Source organism: Anas acuta, chromosome 5, assembly GCF_963932015.1.
Source record: "Anas acuta chromosome 5, bAnaAcu1.1, whole genome shotgun sequence".
Taxonomy (NCBI): Eukaryota; Metazoa; Chordata; class Aves; order Anseriformes; family Anatidae; genus Anas; species Anas acuta.
The window spans coordinates 11,342,460-11,355,383 of record NC_088983.1 but is presented as its reverse complement, the minus strand read 5'-3'; the positions used below and the strand labels follow the sequence as shown (position 1 = coordinate 11,355,383).

The 12,924-nt window shown below is 53.9% G+C and overlaps 1 protein-coding gene across 1 annotated transcript in view; it reads left to right on the top strand.

The window, feature by feature from the left end:
- Window positions 1-563: 563 nt before the first annotated feature.
- Window positions 564-12,924, top strand: part of RCOR1 (REST corepressor 1) — an 80,771-nt gene continuing 68,410 nt past the window's right edge. The window contains exons 1-2 of the mRNA XM_068682709.1: window positions 564-1,022; window positions 1,146-1,205. Coding sequence (XP_068538810.1) covers window positions 785-1,022; window positions 1,146-1,205 — 298 coding nt within the window. The 5' untranslated portion in view covers window positions 564-784. The remainder of the gene's footprint in view (window positions 1,023-1,145; window positions 1,206-12,924) is intronic.

Below are 12,924 nucleotides of genomic sequence, written 5' to 3'. Positions count from 1 at the left end.
GGAAAAGTTGGCGCTGCCCCGGCCCCTCACGGGGCTTCTCGCCGCCCCCCCCCCCCGGCCGCTCTGAGGGGAGGGGAGCGCTCAGCACCCCCCCGCCCCTCACACCGCCCGCCCGCCCAGTGCCCCTCAGCCGCGGGCAACGGGCGCTTTGTACCCGCTCCCATTCAAACCGCGCAGTAACCTTCCGCCGCGGGAGGGGGGGGGGGTAGGGTGAAAAGTAGTCCCTCGCCACCCTCCCTCCCGGGGCTGAGCTCGCGGCGGGACCGCGGCGGGGCCGGGAACGGGAGCAGCGGAGCCCCCTCCGCACCCCCCCGGCGAGAGGGGTGGGGGACGAGGAGCGAGAAGGGGGCAGAGCCCCGCCAGCCCTCGCCCTCCTCCTCCTCCACCGCGCTCCGCCTCCCCTCACTCCTCCCCGACGGAAGCTCGGGGCGGCCGAGCCGGCCGGGAGACTGACGTGAGGCAGCAGCCAATGGGAGCGCGTCCCTCCCTCCCAAAACGCCGCCTGGACCAATGGCAGCGCGGAGGGGGCGGGGCCGGGCCGCGGGCCGAGCGGCGCAGCTCGAGCCGGGTCCCGGCGCAGGGGCTGGGGATGAGCCGCGAAGTTGGGGCAGCGCCGGGGGATGCAGCAGCGGCAGCGGCGCCGCCCGCCCCGGCCCCGGCCCCCGCCCGCCCGCCCCGCCCGCACCTCAGCGGCGCCTCCGCGCCTCCCTCCCGCCCCCCTCAGCCCGCCCCCGCCCCCCCGCTCCCGGCTCAGTTTTTAAACTCGGCTCCCCCCCTCCCCTAAATGCCAGCCATGATCGAGAAGGGCCCGGAGGTGGCGGGGAAGCGGCGGGGCAGGGCGAACAACCCCGCGGCTGGTGGTGGGGCTGGTGGCGGCGGTGCAGGAGGAGGAGGAGGAGGAGGAGGAGGGGGGGGCGGTAATAACGGGAATAACAAAAGTTTGGCCGCCGCCCCCAACGGCAACAGCAGCAGCAACTCGTGGGAGGAGGGCAGCTCGGGCTCGTCCAGCGATGAGGAGCACGGTGAGGCCGTTTGGGGGGGGGGGGGGGCTGGGGGGTTTTGGGGGTTTTTGGGTTTTTTTGGGGGGGGCTGTGGGGGTGTCCCCCACCCCCCCATAACGCCTTTCCCTCTGCCTCCCTCCGCAGCCGGCGGCGGGATGAGGGTCGGGCCGCAGTACCAGGCGGTGGTCCCCGACTTCGACCCCGGTGAGTCTCGGGGGGGGGTTGGGGGGACACACACAGGGCTCCGCTTCCCCCGCTAATTACTCATTAACGCCCTCCCCGTGCTAACGGTGCCCCCCGGGGGCTCGCAGCCCTCCTGCAGCCCCCTTAGGGCCAGCCCGAGCCCCTCGGCCCTTTCCCCCTTCCCTTTCCCCCCCCCCCCCCCCGGAACCAGCCCTAGCACGGTGCATAAAGAAGTCTCGCTGCCTTCCAGAGGGCGCTTTGCAGGGAGGAACAGGGAAGCTGTGGGGCGAGAGGAGGCAGGAGATGGCAGTTGGCTCCTTTCTTTTTTTTAATTTTTTTATCCCACCTTTTTTTTTTCCCCCCTCTTTCCTTCTCCTCTTCTGTTTGTGGGCTCAGCCACACGGGTGGGACTGGGGACGATCAAGTTGTCTAAATGCCTTTTTTTTTCTTTTTTAAACCCATTTCAAAATGCCTCGAGTCTCTTTCTTTCTTTCTTTTCCCTATTTCTTTTTTTTTTCCTCTCTTTCCCCTCTTTTTCCCTCTCCCAGGAGCCTTTCGGCTTCCCCCCAGAATATTTCACATTCCAGCTCTTCTGCTGCAGCTCTTTGTAAGCTAATTTAAAGTGGTAGGGGAGCAAATTTGGAGCAAACAAAGGAATTGTGGCCGCACTGAAAGGCAGGTGCTCGAAGCACCGTGCTGTTGGTGTATCTCCGGGTATATCTGGGCGCATAAAGGCAGGCTGCTGACCTCCTTAGTTGGAAATGTAAGCGAATTTTTTTGCATTGTTCCTTTGTAGCTGTAGGTTAAGGCTAGCGACAGCCCTCCTCCTATCTGGAGATCTCGGCGTGTGGAGTTGTCTCTTGCCTAGTCCAAACTTAATTGAATTCTCTCTTCCTCTCTCTTAAAACAAAAAGACTGATTTGGAGAGCCTCGCTGGCTCCTTATCGCATAAACCCGGCAGGAACTATTGTGTGGATTCAGGAGAAATGTTCCTCCCGGATCGTCCTCGTGCTGCGTCCTAATACCGTGGGTGCCTCTTTATTATTTAAAATACGTGTTTTTTTTTTTTTAACTGTTACGGTCCCAGGAGGCAAACAGGATTTTTTTTTTCCTGAACTTTGATGTTGCATTTATTCACCGAATGGTTTCCCCCCCCCCCCCCCCCCAGCACGTTCTTCACAAAACACGGTGCAAGGTCTTGGCACATGGCAGCTCCATTTCTTGGTGGACCAGGAGGAGGAGGAGGGGAGGAGGAGAGGCGTGGGGGAGCTCGTTTGTAGTTGGGAGCAGTTGACACGGTTTCTCGATCTGTAGGTCAAATGCAACGTGCCCGTAACACAGCGCGCATCGTGCTGGCTCTTAGCCAGGTATCACGACAATACTGGGGCTTTTCAGCCCCCCCCCTTGTTAAATCCCACTCTTTTGTGCCATTCGTTTCTCTAACATAATGGATGGGGGGGGCTACAGCGTGCTCCTTCCTCTCTATTATGTGCTGGGTTATACATTGTTCTGGTTTTAACTTCTAGATGTGCTGTGACCTATGCAAAGGTTATTTCTTCCTTCGCTACGTGTAGTGAAAGGGCGGGGGAAGTGTGTGATGTGGAGAAACATTTTTTTTTTTTTTTTCCTGAGTAATATCTACCCTAAGTCAGCTCCAGCAGAGTGTACGGTGAGATAGAAAGCCTGCTAGTAGGTTCACTCGAAGTAACCCATCGGTTTTCTGATGACCCCAGTGGGCATTGGGTCTGGTCTTTGTGTGTGTCCCTTGAAAATTGTCTTTTTTAAAAGTATACTTTTCAGTTAGCGAGTTCATGGTGAACTTTTGTCTGCTCGTGTTGCTTTCCTGGCCTGTGGAATTGCCCAGGAATAATGTTGCAGTGTGACATTGCTCCCCAAATTCAGTCCTAAAGTTAAATAGCAATGGTGTCTTTATCTGGTGTGCCCCTTTTCTCTCTGTTTTTAGGAGAGAAAACCCTAAATAAGTGCAATAGGCTGCGCTGAGACCTTTTCAATGAAACTGTTAAATTGTTTCATCCCGCTGGTAATTTCAAAGTGAAATTGATGGAGCAGTGTTACTGCTGGCTGCAGGTGCTGTGTCTGGGTCCTAGTAGAAATTTTAGGGATTGTTTGACCAAAGGATCCTAAAGCTTGAAGGTTATTTGGTGTGGAGTCCGGGAGGCTTTCACCTTGAGATTAGCTGGCTGATAAAATGCAGAGGGCTCGTGCTGCTCTAGCTGTGTTTCAGGTGAAATATGGCACAGGCTAGGCCTTGTATGTTGTGTTGTTTTTTTTTTTTTTAACTTAATGTTCAATTATAACTCCGGTTTGGCTGAGGTATATTTGTAATTGCTGACTCTTACATCAGCATTCTTACGTGGGTGTTCCTCCGTCCCCATACATGAGGGCAGAGAGAGCATTTAATTTTCTTTCACTCCTGAGCCATGAGCGAGCTGTAGCAAAGAGCAAGGAAAGGAGGGAAGCTTTCCTCAAATCCGTGTTCCTGAGGCCAGGGGAGCAGGGAGAGGCAGGGTGGGGTGCCAGTTTGGGCTTCACAAGCGGACAAGCCAGAGAAGAGCACAAAAGCAGTGGCCAGAAGGGCCTGGCAGCGGGCAGAGTTTCCTCAGCTCCCACCGAGGTGTGCGGGGGGACAGGATGGGGCTGGGGAAGATGATCAAGGGGTTGTGTCTCTGTTGGGCCTAATTCTTAAAGCCTGCAAATGACAAGTTGCAGTTATGGAGTGAAGTATCTCGGGGCAAGTTTCTGATACCCTTTGTGGCCAAACCCCGCTGTGGGGCGATTCCTTGGGGCTCCCCCAGCGAACCCCTCGTGGTGGCAGGGCCGGAGCTGGCACCGATCCCTGCTGCGGTCGGTGTGGCTGCCTTGCTGCTCTCCTGTCCCAATCCCCCTGTGTTCATCCCGCTGCTGCTCTCCCAAACGCAGTCACCGCTCTGTCATCGGTGCAGGACTCACACCCCTGTTACTCGCGGTGTGGTCAGAGCAGTTGTACACTGAAGACGGGGCTCGTGCAGAGGCAATGCTGTTATTTGACAAGCAGCTTTCACTGGGGAGGAGGGCAGGCGAACTTTGGGACTGAAAACCCTACTCCAGAGCTTGCTACAATCAGTCAAACTTGCTCTTGAGCCGTGTTTCACTGCCTGGCCTTGATTTCTCAAAAAAAAAAAAGGTGAGCGTTTGTGATCTCCTCTCCTGTGCCTTCGCCTCGTTAGAGCTGAGAGTCGGGTGCTGGGCTGCCACCTGCCTGTCCTGGGCTCTTGTCACCAGGTCGGCCATCCACACTAGTTCTCTGAGACGCTGGAGGTTTTGAGGAACTGCAAACTATTATGGTTCTTTTAATCCATACAAATGAAACCCACATGTCCTGTTAATGGAAAAACTCAGTGGCAGGAAACGTTGCATATCCTAAAGCTAAATACAAAAATCTTTCATATGGGGAAGCGCTGGTATTGTGCTTGACCGTTTTACTTGTTGCTTATTAATTTATGCTCCCTTAGTGCTGGGATATTGAAAACGGGAGGAATGAAGCATTAGTGAGCGCTCTCACGCAGTCAGTGAATTCAAATAAAGATTAAAGCATCCGTAATTGTGAGGAGTGTGCCTTCCCTCCCCGAAGGAAGCGATCTGTCCCAAACTGTGGCATGCACTGGAAGGCAGATCAGCGCTGCTTTCTCCATCGCAGCACTCCAGCTGCACGTTCCCTCCTGCCCCGCGATGGCGGTTAAAGTACAAGTCTCCTCCTGTACCTTTGGATATTGTTTGTGTCAGTTATCTTTGGAAAGCAGCTTCTGGGGCTCTTTCCAGTGGAAACACGACCAAAAGCGGGTTTTGCTTCGATGGTGTCCAGTTGTAGAGAGCCAAAGTTGAGCTGTGTGTGAGCTGACAGATGTCAGCGACTCGTTTGCAATGCTGATCTTGTCCCAGTTTTTTATTAGTTGCCCTGTAACAGCCACAGTAAAAATGGTGGGAGGCGAGGCAGTGCTCTGTAGCGCTTCCAGCCCTAGGAGCACAAAAGCTGACTGGAAGGTGCTCGCTGCCAGAACATCACCGACATCCTTCAGGATCTTGTTCTCTCCCTCCGTCGTTAGCCCTGCTCGGTGTGCTCCCTGATATTTCCTGCCTTTCTTTCATGGCCAAGCCCGTGGTGGTGTCTCAGCCTTGCCAAAAATGGAAGGGGGGAAAAAAAACAGGCCTCCAAACAAAAAAGGCACCTTTTCCATGTGGTCAGAAGCTGCCTGTAGTTGCCTGAGCAGGGCAGAGAAGCTCTCTGCTGCCTCTGTAAGGCCTGGGGGGAGGTGGGGGCTTTGCCTTGTGCCATGGGAGGAGATGCCTGGGGGGAGCTGGGGTGTGCCCACCCTCTGCTTGGGATCAAAGGTATGTAATGGGCCAGCCCCGGTGATGCCCTTGGAATAGCTGTGTTTCTTTGCTGGTCCTAAAGGCCAGATCTCCTTAGGTTGTGCCACCTTCAGCTACTTCTGGGGGTTCTCCAGAAAGGTGCAGCTGAGTGTGAGTGGTGTCTGCAGGATCACCAATTGACCCACACCATGGGGACTGGGGATGGCAACTCTTTAACAAGGGGTTGTTAAAAGGCCCCTTACCACTTGCTCTTGGCAAGCCCGCCTCCCAGCCAGCTTGTTCTGTGTCTCTGTTTGCAAACAGGACTGTTAGCCCTGCTCCTAACAGTCTTGGTAGTTTGCAAATTGTCTGAGCGCCCGGTGACTGCGAGAGAAAATGGTGTTTAGATAAGCGGGCTCATCTGAACGAGAAGCAGGAAAAAAGTGTTCTCTTCAAGTGAGACCTTGGGATCTCCACCTGAGCAAGTGGAAAAGTCACAGCCCAGCTGCTGCAACTGGAAATACTGGTATCCTGCTATCCTGGAGGGCTGTCTCATTTCCTCAAATGGCCCTGCCTGAAACATGGCAGGCAGGAGCTCCCTTAGTGCAGCAGCGTGTTTGGGAAAGAAGGAAGAGTAATGAGGATGTTTGATCTAATCAGAAATACCAAACCCTAATGTACTAATGCCCGATGTGTTTGGGCTGACAGAGGCCGCAGAGTTGCTTTATGGAGCCTGTTGTGTCTTGGCCCTTTCACTGTTGTCTGCAGGGACTCGCTGTGTCCCCAGCAGGAGCGTTGTGCCTCTTGGGGGCTGGGTGCGTGCTTGGGAATGAGGTGTGGGGCTTTGGGGGAGAGGGAGTGGGGAAAAAGGCCCTGTCAGTTCTAGGGAATGTGCTTAGGGTATGGCCTGTTTGGAGAAAAGCGGGCACATGTAGCCCTGAAGTAGGAAACTGGTTTTTTTTTTTTTTTTTTTTGTTCTTAAATTCAGCCTGGAGACAAAGGAGGAGAAGAGAGCCCAAGCTGGGGAGTTTATTATCCGTATCCCTGGCACCCTGGCAGGAGCGCAGCTGCAGGCTTGGTGCTGTACCTCTTACCCCTGAGCTGCTTGTCTGTTTTCCAGCCTGCGTGGCTCTGTGGTTTGCTTTCACCTGGTCCTTGCTCGTCCCATGGAAGGGCTGCAGAGGCTGCTGGTGCCACGCAGAGCTCCCTCTCCACCTTCTTCCAAGCCGTGCCTTTGGAGCTTTCTTGTCATTCCAACAGGGCGAGAAGATCCTTCTCAAACCTGAGTGCTGTAGTAAACAAACAAGCCTCTGGTGCAGCCAAAGCCTGTGGCTTCCTTCCCTGCCTGGCACACGCAGTGTTTGTGTGTGGAGGTAATAGCTGTCTCCTGCACTGACAGATGTAGGGATGGCTGGGCTGGAATTAATGCTAGGTAGAGGGAACGCTTTGTTCTTCATAGCTGGTTCCCGCTGCTTAATGAGTTGCTCTTAAAACTCTTGTTTTCAGCCCTAGTTAGTTCTGTGACTTGGCCAAGCGAAGGCTTAGAGCTCCCTGTGATTAGTCATTATAATTAGCTCGGAAATCTTTGCCTCTCTGATCAAGGTGCACTGTGTAATGCGGCTTACAGTGGGCTCTAGTCCTGCCACATACCTTCAGCGTGCTATAAACTGCAATGCTTTGTTGGACATCCACGTCTATTTATTTAATTGTATTGTAATGTTAATAAACATCTGTAAATAGGAGCTGTAGGAGGTAAATGTGAGCGATGTCTCCTCAGAAAGTTGGTGGTTTGTGCTGGTGTCCCCTAAACTCAGGTACAATTTCTGGTGGTGTGGCAAAGACTGGCCTCACCCCTCACAAGTTGAAGGTAGGAGTGAGGCTGGATTCCTGCAGAGACTCCAGAGACTGATCAGAGACAGCTCTGAGGCAGCAGGCTCTTCCTGCTGCCTTCCTGGGAAGCCTGTACCTTTTTCTGCACCGGGTGACCTTGTCTTTTGAGGCTTTGGCATGACTGTGTGACAGGATGAGCAACCTCTTGTTCTTAATTGTTTAAGCTCAGAAGAACAGATTGAAATTCAGTTCTTGAAAATACCAAGTTGCTTTGTAAACTAAGGATGATCTGAAATAACGCTTTTAAGATGAGTCCTGGGTTAGGCTTCTCTCTTGAAGCTTCACAAGCTCTTAACTTAGGGCTCCACGTGAAAGTTTGGCTGCTCTGTGCTTTTTGAAAGCGCAAGAGGATGCGCTGCGTGGTAGTGAAGGCAGTGAAAGTGTTCCTGCAGCATGTTCTAGAATCGGGCTGCTTTGTGCTCTTAGTGCTGTTTGTTTTGAAATGCACCAGCCTGATGCGACTGCTTTTAAGTATTGTAGGTCAAACTCGCTAAAATCGCTTCTCGTCAGGTTTTGAGGCTAAACAAGCGTGTTTACCTTCCCAAGCATCTTCAGCGATCCGGCTCCGTGCAGCAGCGAGCTCTTTGAACTTCATAAAGGAAGTATTGGTAAATGTTGCCTCTCTGGGGGGAGGAGGCTGCAGCAGTGTGATAAAATTGCAAAAATCCCCTCTCAGGCGCAAAGCTTGCTCTGTGCTTCCCCCTTCAGCCCTGGCTTTCTGCCTGCCCCTCTGGGGGCCACCAGCAGGGTTTCCCGTGTGCATGTGTGTAACCAGGTGTATTTCTAAAAAAAAAAAAAATAAAAAAAAAATGCACCCCCTCCCCATCAGAGCAGGAAAAGCCTTTGCATCCTCATAGTTATTTCAGCTTCCTTGCCACCTCCCTCATTTCTGTCCTCTTCACCTGGATGGATTTTGCAAATCAGAGTAATTTGGGAGAGCCTGCGGCTGGTAGCGTAGCTGTAATGAGAGGAGCCTGTCTGCACAGCTTCCCAGTGCTGCTGTCTGTAGGGATCTGTGATCGCCCGTCACGGCACCGTGTGCTCTTTTGGGCAGGCAGGTGGCTTATCAGATTGGGCTTTATCTGGTACAGCGCCTCTGATCTGAAAGGTGGGTATTGAAAATAATCATTGGTGTGCGCGACCTTGGATCGGTGTCCTTGTGGATGGGAAGAGCAACTTAACGAATGTGCTGTCCTGCCTTTGGCTTGGGGTCCAGAACGGCAACTACTACACGCAGACAGGCCTGGCACAGCCATACTGCCCGGTGCCCCCGTTAGCTGCTCCGGGGAGAGGATGCCGACAGCTTTCAGCCCCATGGAGGGATCGGAGGATGGCGAGGGGCTGAGAAGAACCGCTGCGAAGTAGGAAACAGTCTCCTCTTGAACTGGAAAGCCAGGACTGGGAAAGTCTGCTTTATGTAACAGCATCGTTTTGGGAACAGCTCCTTGCTTACAGCTCACAGTGAAACAGGGAGTTTTCTCTCTCCCCTCCGACTTCACCCCGCTCTGGGGTTTCAGCTCGTCCGTCTGTTCCTGTTCACGGCACCAGTTTGTGTTGGGGCAGGGCAAGGATGTCTCACTGCCCCATTTTAATTGTGTTAAGGGCTCTCTGTCCCACCTGGTAGACACCGTTTGCCAGTTGTACATCGCTCTGCACTTGTGAGAAGCTCAAAGTGCCCCATTTGTAACCCAAAGCTTTCTCATGCCAAACACCACAGATGATGTGTGGATGCCACGTGCGGGTTTACTCCCCAGGCTGATGCCCCTCTGACCGCGGCAGGAGGCCGATCTTTTTGAATTTTTGGGCTGAATAGCCAGGCAGGCGTGCCAGGTGTAGGGTTTGTACTTTTGGGGTTTTGTTTTCTGCCTGGGAATCTCCAAGATGTCCCTGGCGGGACCCTGCCACCGCTCCCTGCAGCTGCCACGCGCCGCGCTCGGCAGTAGCCATGGGAACACAAGTGGGATGGCACAAGTTTAAAACTTCAACTTGTTGCTAGGCAGACCTGGCTCGGTGTGGGGATTAAGTAGGCTTAGCAGCAACAAAAAACCCCTTCTGATATTCCACCTCGTGCACGGGGGGCAGGCAGCTCGGCGCTCCCCAAATCGGGGCTCTTTGTCTTGAGGCTGGCACCAGCAAACCTGCGAGGAGGAGGGTTTGCTGACAGCAGCCACCCTGGGGGCAACCCCTCCTGCACGGCTGAGTGGTGTGCTGAGAAGAGGGAAGGGAGCTGGAGTTCTAGCAGGTAGGTTTTTAATCCACCCTTTCCTTAAAAAAAAAAAAAAAAAAAAGCAGCCTGCTGCGGAGGGAAGCAGCGTGCTGGCCCCTGCGGAGCTGCTGCCCGGCTCACCAAGTCTAAAAGCTGGAGCCCGCGTTAAAATAGATCCTGCCCAAAGTAACATACGCTCTAAACAAAGGTCACGGGCTTAAAATATCGCAAGGTCGCTTCGAAACTCTGGCTGTAAAAACTGAAAATTATGACCAAGGCAAGGGATACACCTCCAGAGCTCACGGCGCTGCTGCAGCCCGCGCTGGCTCAGCCCTTCCAGCTCGGGCAGCCCTCTGCTAACGCACCTTGGCCCAGACTGGTGCTTGGGTGCTTCCCGCTCAGAGCCCGCTCCCTGTTTGTGTGGAGGACGCCTGACGGGGGATGTACGGCAAATTGCAGGGTCCTGGAAGGAAGCAGAGAGCCAGGCTGCAGGGGGAGATAGGGCCTCGTGCGCTCCTGTAGGGCTCAGCTCCCACGTGCCTGTGTCCCCGCAGCTGTCGGCTTCCTGCACCGCAGCAGCAAGCGGGGCTGCCCCGGCCGCTGGCTTCAATGCATCTCTTGATTTTTACAAACATTTGCTGTGCCGTGGCTGTGGGTCCTGTTGGGATAAGGCCATTTATAGAGATGCTCCCAATTACCACCTGCTCTTTTTCTTCCTTAGCAGAACCCGCGCTTACCTAATTTAACCTCCCGCAGCAACCACTTTTCGGTCTCTTTCTCCCGTTGCACCGTGCCTCGCTGCTCTGCCGTTTCCCTCTGGCCACCCCAACGCACTGCAGTCGTCCTTGCTCGTCCTTCCAGAAACCAGCTGCTTTTGGGGGGTGAAAATCGGCTGCTTGCTTTGCCCCAAATGTTTTCGTAGTCAGCTCTGGTAAAAGGTTCCTTTCCTTTAACACGCCCCAGCCTTTTCTTCATTCCTAAGCTGCTGTCTGTGGTTCTCTCACTTTCCTTATAATTTGTGTATGGCTTGTAGATCCTATCTGGCCACCTCGTTGTTAACCCAGCCCTGCTCCCTACTCCAATTTCTGCTTTGTGCTCTTTCCCCGTGCTCCCTCAGTCCCACAGAGGCACCTTCTGTGTCTGAGCTGTTTCGTTGTTTTCTGAAGCTCCCTCTTGGGCTGGAAGAAAACGGTCATGATTTTAACTTTGTTGTAATTTTCCCCAGAAGAACGGAAAATGCAGCAGGACTCCTCCCCTTAACAACGATTTTACAACCCGCCTGCCTCTCTGGATGCAGCATCCGACCGCTTTTCAGGCTTTTAAATTCTGGGGATACTTTCGCCTTTCGGGGCTCCTTTTTCAAGGCTTTTTTTTGTGTCCGAAGGGTCTGTGCCTCAGCTTCTCCCCAGGGTGCTGCTTGAGCTTGTCGGAGCAAATGTTTTCCTTGCTTTTAACCCTCACCCATCGTTTTTGTCAGTGGTTTCTCACTTTTTCTGACCTGCTGCTGCTGAGGAAGTGGCAGGCAGGGCCGGGAGCCTCCAGCAGCCCCTGTCCCAGGGCCGGGAGGTGGCGGTGCCCAAGCCAGCGGGGAGGAGACAGAGGGAGGGCAGGGGAGGTCTCCTCAAGGTCTCCTTGTCTGGTGGGTGAACAACGCGTGCCCGGGGGATGTGGGTGACCCCGTCTGAGAGCAGGGGGTTGTGGCACGGGACAGGCGAGTGCTCTGTGGTGTTCCTTTAGTGACAGACCTGGTGCTGGGCACGTTTTTGGGTGTTGCTGAGCTTGGTGCAGGGGGGAGAGCACAGCTGGATCTCATCCGACGTTCCCAGTGCCTCCCCCCTCCTGGTAAGTTTTAGGCAAATATTGAGAGGCTGGCTGCTGGGAGCTGGGTGGCGGAGGGAAGATTTTTCAGAGCTGTCCTCTGGCTTTCAGCCCGAGATCTGAGTTGCTTGGCAAATCGTTCCCTTCTGTGTGTGCTGGCTCTGGGGAGCGGGGCTGCGCTCGGGGAAACTGCTGCGTTGTGCTCTAGCTCCTTCTGTGTTTTGGGTGGGTTTTTAGTCCTCGTGAGTCGGTTCTGAAGGTGTTTCTCCCTGCCACCCCACCCACGAGAGGTGGTCTGGAGAGTGGATAAATGGGATCTGTTCATTTTTTTTGGGGTGACTTCAGCTGAAGCTGACAGAGATCTGACACTGTCCTTACAGCACAAACAGGACAGGCACAAATCCAGCCATCCCGCCAACGTCCTCAAAACTGGCAAAGACATCTAGCTTGTAAACTCCTGTATTTGGGTGAAAAATTACTTCTTCTGTTGGAGCAGAGGCGGTTGGAGCTGGTGCTGTGTGTGTGCAGGTAGCACAGACGCAGCACCCGTGCTCCTCCAGGAGCAGGGGTGGGCAGTGCTGGCTCTGTCTGACGACCCGAGGCTGGTTTGAAGGAAAGGATGCACACTGAGAGGAGATTTATAAATGTTTCAGCTGTTTAAAGCACGCGTGCAAGGAGTTACAGCAGGAAAATTATTGTCTTCTATTGCACGGCTCTTACTGTCCAGGTCTTCAGTCATTTTGGAGGATGGGGGAGAAATAAAGGCAGCGCTTCATGAACCCCTCATAAAAATATTTTGGGAGTTCATAAAAACAAATAAATAAGGTGCCAGGGGAATTAGGCTTGGCAGCAGTCCTCGTAGCTCTGAAACTTGTCGGGAAGGGGACTGTTTGACGTCGTCTTACCTTGCAAAGAGGCTGCGGGACCAGGCGCTGCTCTCCTCTTGGAACCCGAGGTCTCCAGCTCAGGAGGGTGGAATGCTGCCCTGCCTGGTATCGCTCCTGCCCCGAGCAATACCTCCCGGCAGAGAGTCCCTTTGTTGGAGCCTGAGACAAGGGAACTGCCGGGTGCAGTCTGCTGCTTGCAAAATGATTTCGGTGTCTGCTGGGGAAGGGGGTAGAGGTAGGAGGAGGTGTGATATGGGACCTTCGGGAAAGAGCTGGATAGGAAAAACCTTCCCAGCGCCTAGCCAGTGGCTGTATAAATAAAGGCAGCACGTTTAATTCTTGTTGCTGGAGCTTGGACAAAGCTTGGAGCAGGTGCTCGCCCAGAGCTTGCTTAAGTTGGACAGACGCCTGCTGAAATGTGTACGAAACGTGCGAATGAAAGGAAAAAGGCCACGTTTAACCTTTTCTGATGATGCATTTTAAAAATAACTCACATTTCTAAAGCGAGAGCGGCGTTTATAACCAGGGCTTGAAAAACTGACTTGGCACTTTGGAGCCACAGCGGGAGGCACCTGCGCTGCTGCCGTGC